The 19,048-nt window shown below is 41.2% G+C and overlaps 1 protein-coding gene across 1 annotated transcript in view; it reads left to right on the top strand.

The window, feature by feature from the left end:
• The window catches only part of BCAM (basal cell adhesion molecule (Lutheran blood group)), a 140,373-nt gene that overhangs the window by 103,216 nt on the left and 18,109 nt on the right, over positions 1-19,048 (top strand). Inside the window, exons 12-14 of the mRNA XM_077457231.1 lie at positions 336-471; positions 2,807-2,836; positions 7,144-7,279. Coding sequence (XP_077313357.1) covers positions 336-471; positions 2,807-2,836; positions 7,144-7,279 — 302 coding nt within the window. The remainder of the gene's footprint in view (positions 1-335; positions 472-2,806; positions 2,837-7,143; positions 7,280-19,048) is intronic.

The raw sequence follows: 19,048 nt of genomic DNA on the forward strand, positions 1-19,048 counted from the left end.
TTGGGTAATTTATCAGTATGGTTTAGCAAGAAATTGAAGCACTGAGAGGGTACACATAGCGTCCTTTTGGAATGAATTGAACCCATGACCACAGGACTGCAAGAATGTATAAAACTCAAACAAGCACCATCATAGAACTTATCAACTCTATGCAGTGGTGAAAACTGGAACCAAAACGTCATACTGCAAAACATCACTAATAATAGTCAGTGTATTCTGGAGAAGATTGGTTCCACGGACAATATACACACTTTCAGTTTCTACACAAAGCTTCTTGTCTGAGTTCTTAGATTGTCCAGCCAGTCAACAGTCATATTCCTGTGTTTTTCTCTTAGGTGTCTGAGTCCTCCACTGACCTGGAAGTACGAAGCAATGTCTCCTTCAAGTTCAATTCCAAGACAATGAACAGCATTTCCTGCATTGCAAAAAACCAACATGGAATGATAAAAAAGAACTTCACACTGAGCATGTGTAAGTCTGACTTTGGAAAGGGTGTTACTTCAATGGGAGGAATGCACGGTTGGCTGACCTTAGACGTCCTCCTGAGGTCAGGACGTGTGAGGAACTTGGATGTTCTATGACAAGTAATTACTTGTAGTTTTGGTTTTGCTGAGATGTATTTGACCCGTCATCTGTTCAGCTACTGAATTGTTTTAGCAAAAAAACAATACTTTGGTGTTACAGGAAGGAACAAGGGGTATGTATGTTAAAACCTCTGTTATCAGACCTTTTGGAGTATCTAGATCCTGGTTAAACCAGGGAAAGAGGGGAGCACTCAAACCTTGATTGCAAAATATCTCTTTGAATAGAGAAGTTTAACAGAAAGATAACTAAATGCGGCTGTCTACAGCATCCCAACAATGTAGTGCCTACTGGTCATGTGACCCAACGCTGCTGAGATATAATGAGTGTATAACTATTACTTGACTTGTACCCTGTAAATTGCAGTATAGTGTATGCATATTACAATCCAACATTGGCTGTTTATGTAGCCTGAAGGCTGTCACTTAAATTATAGCCCACTTCCAAAATTAACAACCCCACCCCTGAGTAAATTAAGCCCCACCTACCGTAGTCAAAACCTTACTTCTTTCTGGTGAAAAGTTACATTTTTATGCTGCAAAAAGACACGCTTCCATCTAGTTCAACTAATTAGAAAAAAATATATTTAAGATCAATAAATAAGGCTGCATTCACACATGAGTGTTTTCAGCTCGTAAAACGCTCATCTCAAAAGTAAAAAAAAAAACAGCCAACAAGCAAAATCCCATTAATTTAACCACTTAAGCCCCGGACCATTTTGCTGGCCAAAGACCAGAGAACTTTTTGCGATTCGGCACTGCGTCTCTTTAACTGACAATTGCACGGTCGTGCGACGTGGCTCCCAAACAAAATTGATGCCTTTTTTCCCCACAAATAGAGCTTTGTTTTGGTGGTATTTGATCGCCTCTGTGGTTTTTATTTTTTGCGCTATAAATAAAAAATAGAGAGAATTTTGAAAAAAACAAATTATTTTTTACTTTGTGCTATAATAAATATTCCCAAAAAATATATAACAAAAATTTTCTTTTTTCCTCACTTTAGGCCGATACGTATTCTTCGACATATTTTTGGTAAAAAAAAAAGTGATTGGTTTGCGCAAAAGTTATAGTGTATACAAAATAGGGGAATAGATTTATGGCATTTTTATTAATATTTTTTTTTTTTACTAGTAATGAGCGCTTTTTATTGTGACTGTGACATTATGGTAGACACATCGAAGAATTTTGACACATTTTTGAGACCATTGGCATTAATACAGCGATCAATGCTATAAACTTGCATTGATTACTGCAAAAATGTCACTGGCAGTGAAGGGAATAACCACTAGGGGGCGGGGGAGGGGTTAAGTGTGTCCTGGGGAGTGATTCTGTGGGGGGGGCGGGTGGGCTAGCAGTGACACAACACTGATTGCTGCTCCCGATGACGGGGAGCAGATGATCAGTGTCCTGTCACCAAGCAGAACGGGGAGATTCTGTGTTTACATCGGCATCTCCCCGTTCTTCAGCTCTGTGACCTGATCGCGGGCACCTGTCGGATATCGAGTCCGCGGACACGGCACGGACTTCACGGCAGGCGCACACTGCGGGATATTCAAAGTAACGTACTGTACGTGTACATTACTTTGCCCAGCCGTGCCATTCTGCCGATGCATATCTACAGGAGCCGGTTGGCAAGCGGTTAAATGGCCCGTGTTCACATCTGAGCATTCTGTCGCCTGAAGCAAAATGCCTAAAGCTCAAAAAAGTACATGAGCTTCATTTTAGGCAGATTACAAGCGTTTCTCTGCTTTTTATATTGGTAAACTTTTGACCTGTACAAAATAGCAGTAAAAACGCGCGACTTTCCATCTGAAAACGATACACTCGGGTGTGAATACAGCCTAAAACTTCCAGATACAGAACCCAATATCCCTATAACCCTATGGACCTAAAAGCGTGTTCCAATTTGCTGCAGCAGGGGAAATAAAATGTAATTAAAAATTAAAAAGTTGGCCAAGGTCTCAAAGGAGGCATGGAGGCAGGGAAATGATTTGTGCAACCCTTGACAGCCAATCAATTTTCAGAAACCATTCCCTTTCTCCAACTTTCCTAAACCAGTTTTAAATCTGCAGTATGTTGCATTCGCATGTATTTTTTTTTTTAGTATGTAAGCTGCAACATAACGCAGTGACATATATGGATGTCTATTATTCGTTTTTAAATTCATATTTTTTTTTATTGTGTCTAAATTAATTACGATAATATTTCTTCCCTTTGTCCCGCAGATGTGCCTCCAAGTATGTCACCAGCTCAAGGTAATTAACATCATATTTTATGGAAATAGGATTATCATCTCTCTAGATCTGCTAGAAGTGCTGATTTTTTTTTTTAGAAGTAGTGTTGGGTTGAGGATGTAAATGTAGTGTTTTTTTGTAGGGAAGTTTGGTATGCAGCTCCAGGCCAGTTATGTGTTTTATTAATCATTAAACCTGAACTCCAGACGAAAACTATTTTTATATATTTGCACAAAAAACTGTCACTAATAAAATGTGCCCCATCTCTGACTGCTGCGGCATTCCTTCCTTTCATTCAGCCTGCAGGATCCTGTTGGCATCGAACATCGGGTGCTGAGATATCCAGTTTCTGATGATAACAGCAAAGCGCTAGATCTACCCCATCCTCCATGCAGAAAAGGCCATGTATTCTTGCAAAGCATTTTGTGAATGGAGGAAGATCGTGCCATTCATTTGCACCCCTAATCACAGAAGGTATTGCAAGAATACAAAGCCTTTTCTGCATAGAGGATGGGGTACGGCGAGCCCCCCACTATGATCAGCGTACTACACCCAAAACTTGAAATCTTAAGCCCCATACACACATCATATTTTTTGCAGATTTTTTTTTTCCTTCAGAGTTACCAAAACCATATAATATGAGGTCAAACCTTAGAAGTTTCAATTTGTATGGAATCAGGCAGGCCCTTCTACTACATGGTTTTGGTAAGACCGAAGGAAAAAATAAGTAGAAGATCTGATAGTGTGTATGAGGCTTTAGAGTCGGATATTTTATGCCAATCAGAGACTGCAGGCGGAATGAAAGATTTTCATAATGCTGAGGAAGCCAGAGATAGGCCACACCTTCATTTGTTCAGCTTTAAATTAAAATTTGAAATATTTAATATACAGTTGTGCTCATAAGTTTACATACCCTGGCAGAATTTATGATTTATTGGCCATTTTTCAGAGAATATAAATAACACAAACATTTCTTTCACTCATGGTTAGTATTTGATAGTAAATGGCTTTAGCCAGTCAACTGTGTTTATTCTTTTTAAATCATAATGACAACAGAAACTACCCAGATGACCCTGATCAATAGTTTATATACCCTGGTGATTTTGGCCTGATAACATGCACACAAGTTGACACAAAGGGGTTTGAATGGCTATTAAAGGTAACCATCCTCACCTGTGATCTGTTTGCTTGTAATAAGTGTGTGTGTATAAAAGGTCAATGAGTTTATGGACTTCTGGCAGACCCTTGCATCTTTCATCCAGTGCTGCACTGACGTTTCTGGATTCTGAATTATGGGGAAAGCAAAAGAATTGTCAAAGGATCTGCGGGAAAAGGTATTTGAACTGTATAAAACAGGAAAGGGATATAAAAAGATCCAAGGAATTGAGAATGCCAGTCAACAGTGTTCAAACTTTAATCAAGAAGTGGAAAATTAGGGGTTCTGATGAAACCAAACCACCGTCAGGTAGACCAACTAAAATTTCAGCCACAACTGCCAAGATAATTGTTCGGGATGCAAAGAAAAACCCACAAATAACTTCAGGTGAAATACAGGACTCTCTGAAAACATTTCAAGATGCGCAATAAGGAGGCACTTGAAGAAAGGTGGGCTGCATGGTTGAGTAGCCAGAGGAAAGCCATTACTATGCAAATGCCACAAGGTATCCCATTTACAATACGCCAAACCGCACAGAGACAAGCCTCAAACCTTCTGGCACAAAGTTATTTGGAGTAATGAGACCAAAATTTTGCTTTTTTGGCCACAACCATGAATGCTACATTTGGAGAGAAGTCAACAAGGCCTATGATGAAAGGTACACCATTCCTACTGTGAAACATGGAGGTGGATCACTGATGTTTTGGGGATGTGTGAGCTACAAAGGCACAGGAAATTTGGCCAAAATTGATGGCAAGATGAATGTAGTATGTTATCAAAAAAAGTACTGGAAGAACATTTGCATTCATCAGCCAGGAAACTGTGCATGGGACGTACTTGGCCTTGTGTTTTGGATCATAGTCATGTTGGAATGTCCAAGTCGACTTGTCATTGGCTACAGCAGAATAAAATGAAGGTTCTGGAGTCGCCATTTCAGTCTCCTGACCTCAATATCATTGAGCCACTCTGGGGAGATCTCAAACGTGCAGTTCATGCAAGATAGCCCAAGAATTTACAGGAGGCTTTTTGCCAAGAGAAATGGGCAGTTTTACCATTTAAGAAGTTAAAGAGCCTCATCCAAAAATGCCACAAAAGACTTCAAGCTGTCATTGATGTTAAAGGGGGCAATATACTGTATTAAGAACTGGGGTAAACTTTTGGTTAGGGTCATTTGGGTTGTTTCTGTTGTGATTATGATTTTAAAACAGTAAACACAGTTGATTGATAATAAATGGCTTCAGGGAAACACTAACCATGGGTGAAAGAAAAAATGTTGTGTTAAAATTCATATTCTCTGAAAAAAAAATGGCCAAGAAATCATAAATTCTGCCAGGGTATGTAAACTTATGAGCACAACTGTAACATATTTACTTAATTTACCTTGTGCAGTCACTTTAGCTGCCTTGATTCCCCTCTCCCCTCGCAATGTAATTTGTTCCTTATTTTTCAGTTTTTTTATTCTTTCCGTCCTCGCCACCGTTCTCCTTGACTAGAATGATGTGTTCCTGCTCCCGCAGCCTCCTTGGACTATCCCATCACATATCCCAGGAGGCTGCAGCAGTAGGGACACAGAGGGCCAGGGGACGGAACTGGAGCACTTCATCAGTGGTCAGATGCCTCTTCCGGGTTCAGGCAGTCAGCCGGCCACTGATGATGTGCTCCACCTCCACCTACTGGCCCCTATCTGTCCCTGCTCCTGCAGCCTCCTTCTGATAACTTAGAAGGTAAAGAAAGGGGCTGTGGCACCTGATTAGTGGATCACAGCAGGACAACATTGGATCTGCTGGGTAGGTGTGCCTCTTAATCTAGGACTTCCTTTTTAACATCTAGTTATGATAATCATACAATGCAACTCAAGCCAATTTTTAAAAATTGGCTTTTATAGAAAAGAATAAGTAACCTGTCCCAGATTTTATTGCTTTTGGAGGCCTTGTTACGGAGGTTTCCACTCATTTCCCATACCCACGCAGGAAATAATGGAACATCTCTCTTTTATGGATCGTGAGCCAGTGTCTAATGTGTCTTTCCCAACTCCAAACTATATTAACAGGGGTTTCCGAACTATGGCCCAAGGGCCAAATCCGGCCCATTACAAGATTTTATCCTGCCTACAGAAACTGATGGGGGTCTAATGATGTGGAAGGGGGGACTCTTATGTGATGAGGCTTTTGATTTGAAAGGGGAGCTCTGGTTTAATGGTGGTTTCTGATGTGAAAAGGTGGACTTTGATGTGATAGGGGCTTCAGATGTGAAAAGTGGAGACTGTAATGAAAGGGGGTGCTCTGATGTTAAATAATGAATCTGATGTGATGGGGCTTCTGATGTGAAAGGGGGTGCTCTGGTGTGATGGGGGCTTTGTTGTGAAAAGTGGGGACTGTAATGAAAGGGGGTTCTTTGATGTGAAAGAAGGGATCTGATGTGATGGGGCTTCTGATGTGAAAGGGAAAACACCAGAGGCTGCCTACTTGTATTATTAAGAAGAATTTAATGATAAAAAGACAACAAATAATTCACAAAGGGAGCAAAATATGGTGCCTGTCAAAAGCACATCCAGGTACAGATCACTCCATTCCAGGAAACATCCCCACCACCACTGGCCAGGTGGATGAAAGCAGGAAACCTGGGATCTTGGTGGAGTGCAGGCCAGGAGTGCCTGTTGCTGGAGGGCAAAAGGGGTGTGGCTACACGCTTCAGATCCGCACAAGCTCCTTTCTGATGTGAAAGGAGAAATCTGATGTGATGGGGCTTCTGATCTGAAAGTGAGATATAATGTGAAAGGGGGACTAATGAGAAGGGGTGCTCTGATTTAAGGGAGGGTTCTGATGTGAAAAAGAGAGTGCTCTAATGTGATGGGGGCTTCATTTGTGAAAAGGGGAGGGGGAGTCCAATGTGATAGGGGCCTCTGATTTGAAAGGGGGCCCGTAATAAAAAGTTTTGCTCTGATGTAATGGGGGCTTATGATGTTATGAGGGGCTTCACATATTAAAGGAGAAACTTCTGATGCCAAGGGCAAGGCTGATTTTTTTTTTGCGCCCCCCCCCCCCCCCCAAACATTTGTAAAATAAAAAATGTTGCCCTCACCATGAAAAGATTTCCTTTTTCATTGCTGTTATTTATCTCTACAACTCACATATTGCCTTTGAGACTCATTGCATTGTATTGACTCTTGCAGAACAGACTGGTGGCAGCAGCACGGCTATAATCGCAGTTGTCGTGTGTGTCCTCCTCCTGCTTCTAGTCGTTGCCCTCTTCTATTTCCTACAGAAGAAAGGAAAGTTGGCCTGTGGACGGTCAGAGAAACAGCCACTGTAAGTCTATTAGCTGAGTTATGCTTATAAATATTGAATTAGAAATGTGTGAATTAGAAACTGGTGTCAAATGAGAGTGAATGGGTGTAATGTTGTGCTTATTTACACACAGGTAGATTATGATGCTTTGGAAACACACTCTTCTGTTGGCAGCAAGTGCAGGCCCTCTAAAGAATATCGAAACCCAAGAACAATAATGTAATATATTGCAGCTTACCAGGACTTTGAAAACTAAAACAGCCACTATATCTATTTTTAGACTAAGATATTTTCTGCACTTGCTGAAAATCTTGTTGCTCCTGCCAGAAATGCAGTGTCACTTCCTGTGAATAGAATTTAAATCACAAGTCTTTCTTCCAGCCATCTTCTGTAACTCCCCCCCCCCATTGTCATAGGGCTGAAAAGAGAAAGATGTGTCTGTACTTCTGTCTTAAGATAACTTCCATGACTCCCCCTCCACAGTTGATTGAGTGAGAGTAGCCACGCTAGGACAGGAAGTGTGTTATTTGCAGGATCACCAGGTGAAAAAAAGGGCCAAAAATGCCTGAAAATGGAAAAACAAGTGCTGCCATCACATCTAAGGGCTGTTAAGCTGCAATATTTTATCATTTTAATTATGGGTTTAGATTTTCTTTAACATGGCTAAACCAATGGAGATGGGTTATACTTCATTAGTGGTACTTCTTGTATCTAATTTACCTTTGTAATTTAGGGCTTGTTCACACAGGCAACTGCATGTAGTGTGTGCATTTACAGCACCAGAAAAACAGTGAGGAGGCAACATATCGCCTCCCAGCTGCCTGCTAACCGCCCTCTGAAAAGCAATCAATCATGTACTGCTTTTCAAAGGGGCAGCAAGGGCTGCTGCATGTGAGATGGAGCCCTTAGAGAGATTCACCTCCTTTTACTGCCATCACAGAGAGTGAAAGTGAAGGAAAATCCCAAATTGTGAATTGTCACCAGAACAGGAATAGAGGGTAAGTCTTCCAGTGGGGACAACCAGGGATTCCATCATTTTCAAGGGATTTCCTTCCACTTACTGTTTTGGCTGTGGGATAGGAAGTAAAGGGTAATCTCTCCATTGGAACAGATGGTGAACAAAAAAACCTTGGCAGGTTACTATCCTTCCTAAGGGCTAGGTTTATATGACTGCACATCAGGAATGTATGCAAAATCAGGCACTTTCCCAACATGCACATAAACATGTTGCCCTTTAGCAGGCATGCAGCAATTCTATTGATTGTTAATGGCCCCCCAACGCATCTGCAAACACTTGCATTTTTGCATGCGCCAAACCATATGGTGCCGCCGCACGTTTTTGGTAAAGAGTTGCGGACTTATTTTCAGCATTTCTCATGTGCGGGGCAGCCCATTAAATACAAATGGGCTGCCCTAAGTGTGGGAACGTGCCCTGCATAGTGTGAACTGAGCCTTATTCTTTAATAAAAGGTTTTGTCTTGACTAGGGCAACTGACTGACTTGACTGACACTGATGTCATCAACCACCCATTAAAAGGACTACAATGTGCACCCATCTTAACCCATTTTATCAAAATGAAATAAAACCAACACCAATTTAGGGTAAAATTTTGGCTGTAGCAGCCATTTTTTAACTAAACAACACAAATATAAAACATTCCATAAAATAGAGACAATAATGTTAACATCAATGACATAAAGGTTGCCAATCTTTGGACTCACCAAAAAACCAAGAGCAAGTTTGTATCCGTGTGACCACATAAAGGTGGGGACGATCATCAAACTCTCCACAGATACCTCCATGTTTCAACTTCCCAGTTAACCCAACATTAAAGGGGAGGGCCACCCTGAAAAACAAAAAAATGTTAAAAATTACAAAAAATCAAAAAAAAAAAAATGAAAAAAATTTTTTTTTTTACTTACCAGAAATGCCTGTTGCTAGGCACTTTCTCCTAATCTTCCTCTTCCTCCTCCGCGGAGATCTTCTGTCTTCTGTCTTCGTCGCGGCGTCTTCTGGGTAATGAGTCGCGCTGTGTTCTGGGAACTGTGTGTTCCAGAACACAGCGCGTCCCATTCAGAAAGCGCTGCGGGACTCGCGCATGCGCAGTAGCTGCGGGACTCGCGCATGCGCAGTAGGAAACGGGCAGTGAAGCCATAAGGCTCCGCTGCCTGTTTCCCTTACAAGGGATGGCGGCGACGGGACCCGAGAGCCGAGGGACGGGTCGGCCTCGTGCGGCCGACATCGCGGGCGCCCTGGACAGGTGAGTGTGTTTATTTTTTTTTTTTTTTTTTTTTTTTATAACCGGCCCTCCACTTTAACATCAACAGAGGACGCCATATCTTAGATGGGTTCCTAATATGAGCACTCACAGCTAATTTTTAATGCCTCCAAAGACCCCAACCACCTGGCCACTATGACCACCAATAGACCCAATAGAACTGATCCAAACACAGGGTGCGAGGTTTCTTCCTCGTTCGTAGCTTCCAACTAATTGGAGACTTTTTCAGTCCTTCTTGTACACCCTCCACAGCCCCTCCTCTATCTTCAAACTAGCCTATCCTGGTAAGTAACCTCATACGTCCTGATTTTTTTAATTAACCCAATATCGCCTTGATTCCCCTGTCCCCCAGTCATGTTTTGTGTCACCTTTTTTTTTTTTTTTTTGCTTCTGGCTTGTCTTTACTAACAAGCCAAATTCCAGGGTATGGTTTTGGGCTCATGCAAAAGGAGGCACACACACATGCGCATCCAGACCCTCCGGAAAGGCTTCATGTACATACTTTGACCAGATTGCCGTGAGAAAACGCATCAAAATCGTGTCAAACTGGCAAATGCCATTTTGATGCGTTTTGCAGCCACCAGTCAAAACTTTCCTATCCTGAACGTGATTCTTTCACGTTCAGGAGAGGGAAGTTGAGGGAGGTTGACTCTCCCCTAACCACAGCAGCTCCTAAACTCTGGTAAAAGCCTATGTGCTCATTGACACATAGGTTTTATGGAGTTGCGTTTACAAGCTTTGGCAAAAAAACGCCAAAAGCTTCTAAACTCAAGTTTAGGAGCTGTAGTGTACATGAAATGTAAAAACTTGCCCAGGACTCACAACAATTGCATTGTTGACAGCAACTACAAGATGTGTCATATGTGAGTAGGCACTGGTATTTGTGTTAAGCATGGACATGGACGTATGCCACAAAAGCAGACCGCCTGTGTTCGGGCATATGTTCGCGTGTCTGTGTACTTTATACAAAGAGAGGTGCATACCCGCATACGGCGCATCTTATAGTTGCTGTCCCTGGATGGGCTGTACGTAGCAGCTGTGGGATCCGGGGAAGTTTTTACAGAGGTTCAAGATGCTGATGCGCACTGCATGTGCGAGACCATAAACTTCAGGAAAGCTGTAGCCGTGCGTTGTTTCTCTCTGGGTCTTCTCGTCCCAGTTGTTTTGTTCTACACGTCTGCCACTTCCTCCGCTCTGTTATCTCAGCAGAATCACATTGTGCTTTCATTAACGATGGACGCCTGCCAACCTATTCTTCCATCTTAATCTTTTCTGTGGCACCGGGCTGCCTAGGGTTAGAAGTCACTCTATCTCCTGAGAATCCAGGCAGGACTCCTAGGGCGAACCGGGGATGTGGTTTCCATGGCAACTGCATCATATATGTTGCACATACATATTCATGAGCCAAACATTCCGGGAACAGAGTGCTTCTGCATTGCATAGAGAAGCCGTATAAGATTCGGCCAGTATGTATTGGGTCATGCTGTGCTTTTTTTTTTTTTTTTTTTTTTTTTTTTTTAGAATAACAGGTGCTAAAGAGAATTTGTCACCAAGAAAAGAGTGTCCCGTTATGCGGCACACTTTTTTTTAACCCATTGCTGCCCAGCCCCCATTTAACAGGGTCTTTATACCTGGGGTGTGGGAAAGATTTGCTAATCACATGACCACTGTGACTGGTTGTTGCAATGATTGCATGGTCAAGAACTATTCCCGTCGGCTCCCAATCATTAATAGAGACTGGAAGTTTTCTCTGAAGCTAGGTTCACACTACTGTGTTCAGGAACGCATTCACTTTCCCTACTCAAAGAGAAATGTATTGCCATTTAGCTGACATATCAATTGTTAATGGGGCCATAGAATTTCTGATAGACTTACATGGGCAGTGCCTGGTAGCTCCAACCCCCAAAATAGCCAATTCACAGTAAATCGGCCTCAGTGCCTGGGTGAATGAGACCCTATAAAAAAAAGTCATCATAAGGATTCCCTTTGCAACCTTTTTATTAATCCGGAGTTTTTATATTTTTTGGCTTTTTTATAGTTACAAAGAAGGTAAGGCTGAAAAAAGACAATAGTCAATACAGTTCAGCCTGTGTAGGTATAAGTGTGTCAGTGTCTATAATAATTTCCCATATCCCTGTATATTGTGTTTTTTAAGATGTACATTCAAGAGTCTCCCTGCAGCCACCACCGATTGTGGAAGAGAGTTCCACATCTTTATTGCCCTGACAGTGAAGAACCCCCTGCACAGTCTAAGGTTAAACCACTTCTCCTCCAGTCTCAACGTGTGGCCTGTGTCCTTCTACACTCCCTGGGACTGAAACTTTTTTTTACAATTGTAAATAAGGGAAAAAATGTGGATCTTTTAATCAGAAAATATTTTTAAAAAGTGCCTATATTGTTTAAAATTCATCAGTACACTGTGTCACCCTGCTCTGCACATGCTCAGTCTATTGGCATGCATTAAAAGTGGATCAACTCCAGACATAAAACAATAATTCTCCTGCTCTACAAGACTCTGGTCGGGCCGCACCTAGAGTAAACTGTCCAGTTCTGGGCACCAGTCCTCACGAAGGATGTCCTGGAAATGAAGCGAGTACAATGAAGGGGCAAGTAAGCTAATAAAGGGTCTGGAGGATGTTAGTTATGAGGAAAGGGTGTGAGCACTGAACTTATTCTCTCTGGAGAAGAGAGGCTTGAGAGGGGATATGATTTCAGTTTATAAATTCCGTACTGGTGACCCCAGAATAGGGATAAAACTTTTTTTGCGGAAGGGAGTTAAGCAAGACACGTGGTCACTCATTAAAATTCGAAGAAAAGAAGTTTAACCTTAAACTACGTAGAGGGTTCTTTACTGTAAGAGCGGCGAGGATGTGGAATTCCCTTCCACAGGCAGTGGGCTCAGCGGGGGGCATTGATAGTTTAAAAAAACTATTGGATAAGCACCTTAACGACCGAAACATACAGGGATATACAATGTAATACTGACATATAATCACACACATAGGTTGAACTTGATGGACTGTCCGTTTTCAACCTCACCTACTATGTAACTAATGCTACACACATTGAAAAAAAATTGTGTTTCACTGTGTTGGGAGGCCTATAGATATTATTGGCAGCACGTCAAAAAGCGCTGATGTCTCTCTGACATTCATGGAAAGTCTATTTTTGATTGAAACTAGCCAAACCTCATACAATGTATTTCTATGGGCTGCTGATCTTTGCTTGGTGTATTTCTCGTTGCCTTGCCTTACTCTGACATTTCTGATTATACTCACGTGTTCTAACTATGCGGAAACACAGCTTTGTCATTTCACGAACCACTAACATGATTATTTTACTGTGAAAAAAAAATCTATGAAGAGTTTAGCTTTCCCAGAGAGAAAAAAACTCCAAACTGTAATTAACTGTTTAACTAATTTACTCCTAAAACCACAAAATCCTTATGATGTGGCATATCTCCTCCTAAAGCAGTCATTCCTTGGCCCCAGTGCTAAAAACCACCACAACTCTGGGTTTTTTAATGAATAAAAAAACTTGCTTAAAGCTGGAATAAAGGCATACAACTAAAAGAGCAGATAGATATAAACAAGCTGTCTTATCTACCAAAGGATTTGCATTTCTCTCTGTCCTGTTTAGAGATTTGCACAACTCTGCCACACAGTACAGTTCACTGACATTCTCGGGTCTTGTCCGCCCTCCAGGCTGTGACTGGGCAGTGAAAGGAGAAGCAGAAGCGCTCATCTGTTAGGCTGCTTTCTCCTTCTATCATCGTGTTCCTTGTTGGCATATAAGAACTGCAGCACAACTGACTGACTCCTTGTGGGGCTTCTTCCCTTCGGTCACAACACCCCATTTTTTGTTCCAAGTGCTAGGACTTTTGGCCAAAACCAGGGCAATATTTGATACCAGGCTCAGGGAACGCTTGCTAAAAATTCCTATATCTGCAACTCATGATACCTTAGTGTGATGGTCAGCTGGAAGAATGCCCCTTACACTTGTGCTTATTGAAAATAAATTACCCTCTTGCAGCTCCTGCACTTTATTATATTGAGTGGAGTGTTCAAAGTGACTTTTTTGGAAGCATGAGTTGCCATCTCTTTACCTTATACCCCCTTACAGATCGCTAAAATGATCATTGGTGTCAGTGGGAACTTATTTGAGAGGCAGAAATTGCTCATTGCTCAAGGAACCCCTAGCAACCTCTGGAGGAACCCTAGTTGAGAACCCCTGGCCTAGCCACTGCACATGTACCTTTTTTTATTTCTTATTTATTTTCTTTACATCTATGTCACTTTGCACTTATATATATGTTTCTTCACTCAAGGATTGTAGGGTGTTTAGTTGGAGGATATGGCTCTTAAGTTCCTTCTTCCGCTGTGTTGGATGGGGCTCTTTCTTCGGGAGAGCCCCTCACCTAGTACTCGTTGCGGCTTTTGCTGACCATGAGGGGAGGGGTCCGCTTTTTGGCTAGGTGGACCTGTGTGTTCCTTGACCCTGTCAGATGTCTTGCACCTCTGGGGGTCAGAAAAGATTCCTTCCTCTTCAGGAGGGAACCATATGACACACCCTAGTGCACTTTTTTTGGTACACTTGTTTTGTATTTGCACACCGTAGCGTGAGCTTAAAAGAGATTGTGTTTCTCAACTCCAGTCCTCAAGGTGCCCCAACAAGTCACGTTTTCAGACTTGCCATTAATTTGCACAGATGATTTGATCAGTTTCACTGCCTTAGTAATTACCACAGCTGTTTCATCTGATGGAAATCCTGAAAACATGACCTGTTGGGGCACCTTGAGGACTGGAGTTGAGAAACGCTGCCTTAGCGCATGTGTGTCAGTCAATGCCGGTTATGTAATGGTAGCCCATGGATTCAGATGAACTGCCTAATGTACAAAAAAAAGGTGCATGCACTGTTTTTACCAAAGCATCAGAGCGCTCAGTAGTGCCCATTGGTATAGGCGCATTGGGGTGCCATTTACAATGAATTATACTATATTGCACCAATGCTTATAATGTGTGTTGCGGTAATGCATAAAGTAACCTGTGTGTTCCTTAAACTCAGCAAGGTGCAAATGGGCCCTGAATATTTATCTTAAAATCTTGGTGCACATTGTAAATATTAAGGTGCTTTTAAACTGCCTTCTTTTAGAGCATTTTATTTAAACTGTAGTTGTCTTCCACCTCTATGTACTTTAGATGCCTATTAGTTATTTCAGTTCATGATTTTCCTATAAATTTAGACTTGTGTGGTGGGTCTTTATCTTGCCGGAGCACCTGAATGTATGGATGGACAAGTGACTTCAGAGCAGCTAGGAGGCCACTTGTGGGTTGAACCGTTTTAGGGACTAAAACTGAGGGTATAAACAAGGTCTAAAAGAAATATCCTTAGATGCAGGATTTTTAGATACCCACAATTTCAAAAGCTTTGCCTGCTTTTAAAAATGGATTGCCTTTGTTTTCATTCTTATCTCTGTTGGTCACATCCACGGACAAGCTTTTGTTTCTGAAGTGTAACCTTAAGAGTTAATTTCATATATGAACATAGGGTTCCTATGAACCGTCTGCTGTTGGCTTTTAAGCAGCTGCACATGGTCAGGGACACGAAAGATTGCTGGGAACTAAAGAAGTTCTGTAGTGCGAGGCAACACCGTACTATCCACATCTAACAGCTGCTTTCTCCATTTGCTTTTTTAGCTCTGCATTATAGAAGCACTTTCACCATGAACTGGAATATCCAAAAATTTCACAGACCCATAATGTAGCATGTAATTGGAATCCAGTGAAAAAAATTGCAGTAAATTGTATGATTCTGCAATGTGTAGTCAATTGAAAAATTTAAGCAGTTAGGGCTGACTTTGTGACCCTATCTTCTTAAACTGAGATGATAGGGTTCTGCTACCATAAAACAAGGACATGAACTTTCCGCATAAGACTATAAAGGAAGTCCCAAAATAACTCTGGCTTTATGTATTGAGTTTGATTAGTTAATCAAAAAAGCATGTTTCCTTGCTGATGTCAGAACAGGAGAAAATAATCTGTTTATAACTTCTAAAGCACCGTGGGTATATCATTCCTAATACTCAGCTGTTGACAGAGTGCAGATTTCTGCAGAGGAAAGCACGTGACAAGCCACCTGATATGGTCAAGGTCCCTGAGCTGTAAGTCAAACACAAGTGTCACAATTTAGGTGTATTGAGAACTGGCTGATACCTATGATTACAACCAATAGAAAGAAATCTATAGTAAGAGAAATACACTATGTAGGCACTGTTGCTGACCCTTCTAAATGCAGCACTTTGAGTCACTCAAACAGAAGTGTAGCACTCCTCCTATCCAGAAGGTTGAGGATGAACCTCTAGATTCGCAGTCTCCAAACTGAGTCCCTTGGGCCCTTTGCTTGCTTTTTTCTGGACCTTGGAACACTGTTCGTCCAACTGAAATGAGGCAATATTTCTCTCACGGACACCAACAATAATGCACCATTCCCTTCACTGACATTAACAATGTAGCATTATTCCTTCCACTGACACCAGTGATGGGGTATTATTCCTCCCACTGATATAAACGATTGTGCACTTTTTTTTGCACTGACACCAACAGTTGGTTAGTACTCCTCCCACTACCACAAGCAATGGAGCATTATTCCTTCCACTAACAGCAACAATGGGACATCTTTTACTGACACCATTGATGGGGCACTTTCCCTCCCACCAAGATAAACAATTGGGCACTATTCCTGCCACTGAAAAAAAACTGTGGGACACTCTTCCCCCCACTAATACCAATGATGGGCCACCATTCCTCCTAATGACCATAGGCACTATGTTTTTTTTTTCCTCCCACCAATGGTCCGGCCCTCCTAAACTCTGAAGGCCAGTAAACTGGCCCTTTGTTTAGAAAGCTTGGATACCCCTGCTCTAGATAAGCTTTTCTCAGCCTTTTTGCTCCATGGGAAAACTTGAATGAATTTTCAGATTTCAGGGGACCATTGCTAAAACTAATTCATCAGGGGTCATTTGGAAGAATGGACTCCATTCACAAAAGCAGATTGCATGTGGTATTTAGGTGCTTTTCCAATTACCGCATGTGATCCTGAAAATGTCAATTCACTAATTCTTAATGTGGTATTTGCCACATAAAGCAAAACGCTCTGTAAATACCACTTAAAACAAAGTTAAAGGCAATAAATACAGTAAGTGTTTCTGGCATGCGTGGCAATAAGTAGTGGTCCTGGCATGCGTAAGTTAAGAAATCGGCTCCTGCTGACAACTGAATGTAAAAAGAATTGGCGGCAATGAAAAATTGGGTCTGGTATGGATTTTAAAGGGCTCCCCGTGGCAATTATTTTCCAAAAAATGGTGTGGGGTTTCCCCAAAATCCATAACAGACCCTTATCCAAGCATGCATGACAGCAGGTCAGGAAAAGGGTGGACAAGCAAGTCCCCCCCCCCAACCATACCAGCCCACGTGCCTTCAACATGGGAGTGATTTGGGGCGGGGGATGCAGTAAGATAATGCTTTGTGAATGGAGGTGGTGGGAAAAATATTTCCCTTTGCAGCGGTGATCAGAACATTTCCTTACAGTTAAAAAGAACAGTGGTGTAACGCAGTTGGCTCTGCCTAGTGGCATTAACTCTAACATTTTATGGGGCACTCAGCAACAGCTCAAGGAACCCATAGCAAACTCTGGAGGAACCCTAGGGTTCCACAAAACCCCAGTTAAGAATGACTGCCCTAGATGGTGAGGCAGGCTAGCATTTCACTGCTCAGAATGGAAATCTTGACTAATTGTAGGGTACAAAAACAGTTGGGAACTAGTCACTTTAGTATGTTTTAAAGTTTTGTTTTATTCAATACATTATGGAGAAAGGATTAGGGTACAGAAAAAAGGCTGGACCTCTAATAGCAATTATTGTAGTTGCCGCTTTTAAAGCAGTCAAGCAGATGAAACTTTATGCAAATATATCTAATGTCTGTGGTTAAAGGTCATTTTGGTTATTCCTCTTACTCTAAATCATGTCCTTGACTGTTTCAAGCAGTCACAGGTACCTTAGTTGATGAGCCATGAGAAGTACTTCTAATGTCCACAGACAGCAGCTTCTGCTCAGTTCTCCGGGATGTACCTCAGTACAGAAGCCTCTTTCTAAGTTACTCCATATACAGGCAGCCATCTTTCTGTTTTAGCTTCCTTGATGGAGGGTCGGTGACTCAGATGGTAACCAAGGGGAAATCTTCCAATGGGGACACTAGTTCTGGTAACACGGGGTTCCCCAAGGGATTCCCTTAATTTGGAGGGATTTCCCCTCACTTCTCCATGTGAGGATTAGAAATCTCTCCCCAATGGGACACTTATGGCAAAAAATAAACTGACAGGGGTTATGACACTCCCTTACTCTATCCTAAATGAAAAAAAAGTTTTGCCCATAGTCTACTTTAACCTCTGGTGAGGAATATATATGTTTACACCCAGAAGCTATTATTTACATGTACGTAGATCATTCAGGCACCTATGAACATACAATAAATAGTTTTTTCAAAGAAAGGATTAAATGTGTAATGTAATTTTTAAACATTACCAGAATTAGTCTTGCCCAATTTATGTACAAATAGTCCTTTATTCCCCTGGCTGTCTGTATTATGCAGTAGGATGGTGTAGCCAGCGTCTAATCAGATTGAATTGAATTCATTGCCTTGCCAAGAAAAAGTTATTTCATCACTTTTGATTTATATAATTTTGTAAGAATTATTTTTTCTCACTGCACAAAGCTCCTTCAGCTAAGACTGGCCCATTTCCAAACACTAATAACATAATTCTTCCAATCCAGTGCTGACCTTTTGTTATAGTTTTTTTTATCAAAAAAAAACAAAATAACTTGTATTGGTTACATACAACGACCTTTGTTATAGTTGCATGGCTTTTTATCATTTCACAGAGCCATTTTGTGAGTGTGAAGAATGAATACCCTTGTAACCTATAGTTTTTTTTGGAGATTCAGTATCAACATCAACATTTAAAAAATATTTTTATAATTTTTTTTTATATTTTCACTGATTTTGAGAACATCTGTAATTAATGAGATTTTACAAACTATACTTGTACTTCTAGACAGCTGGAGTACTCCACTCAATTACTTGAACAAATCCCCATTCATTTTAGTGAAAAATCGAATTTTTTTTTTTTTTTGGAAGACAAAATCCTAGTTGAATTATATACATTGTAAGGAATTTAGTACTATATTGAAAAATAAGGAGGTGTGGGAAGGTCTAACTCCTATAATTATATAATTAGCCCACATGTTGTAATAAGGAAAACTGCTGAGAAAAGTAGTAAGCCAATTATACCAGCTTGTTATTTAGATATTGAGATATTTCTACCTAGAAGTTCCAAGTTCTTTGCAATTTCTGCAACCTCAAACAATGGGGTTCCACTCTCTTTGTTGGAATTTTAATTAATCCTTTTATTATAGTAAATGCATCAAAGAGGATGAAATACTCCTCAGGAAAAAGGC

The sequence above is a fragment of the Lithobates pipiens genome, unplaced genomic scaffold (genome assembly GCF_037356315.1).
Source record: "Lithobates pipiens isolate NorthernLeopardFrog02 unplaced genomic scaffold, aLitPip1_a1.2 Scaffold_27, whole genome shotgun sequence".
Classification (NCBI taxonomy): domain Eukaryota; kingdom Metazoa; phylum Chordata; class Amphibia; order Anura; family Ranidae; genus Lithobates; species Lithobates pipiens.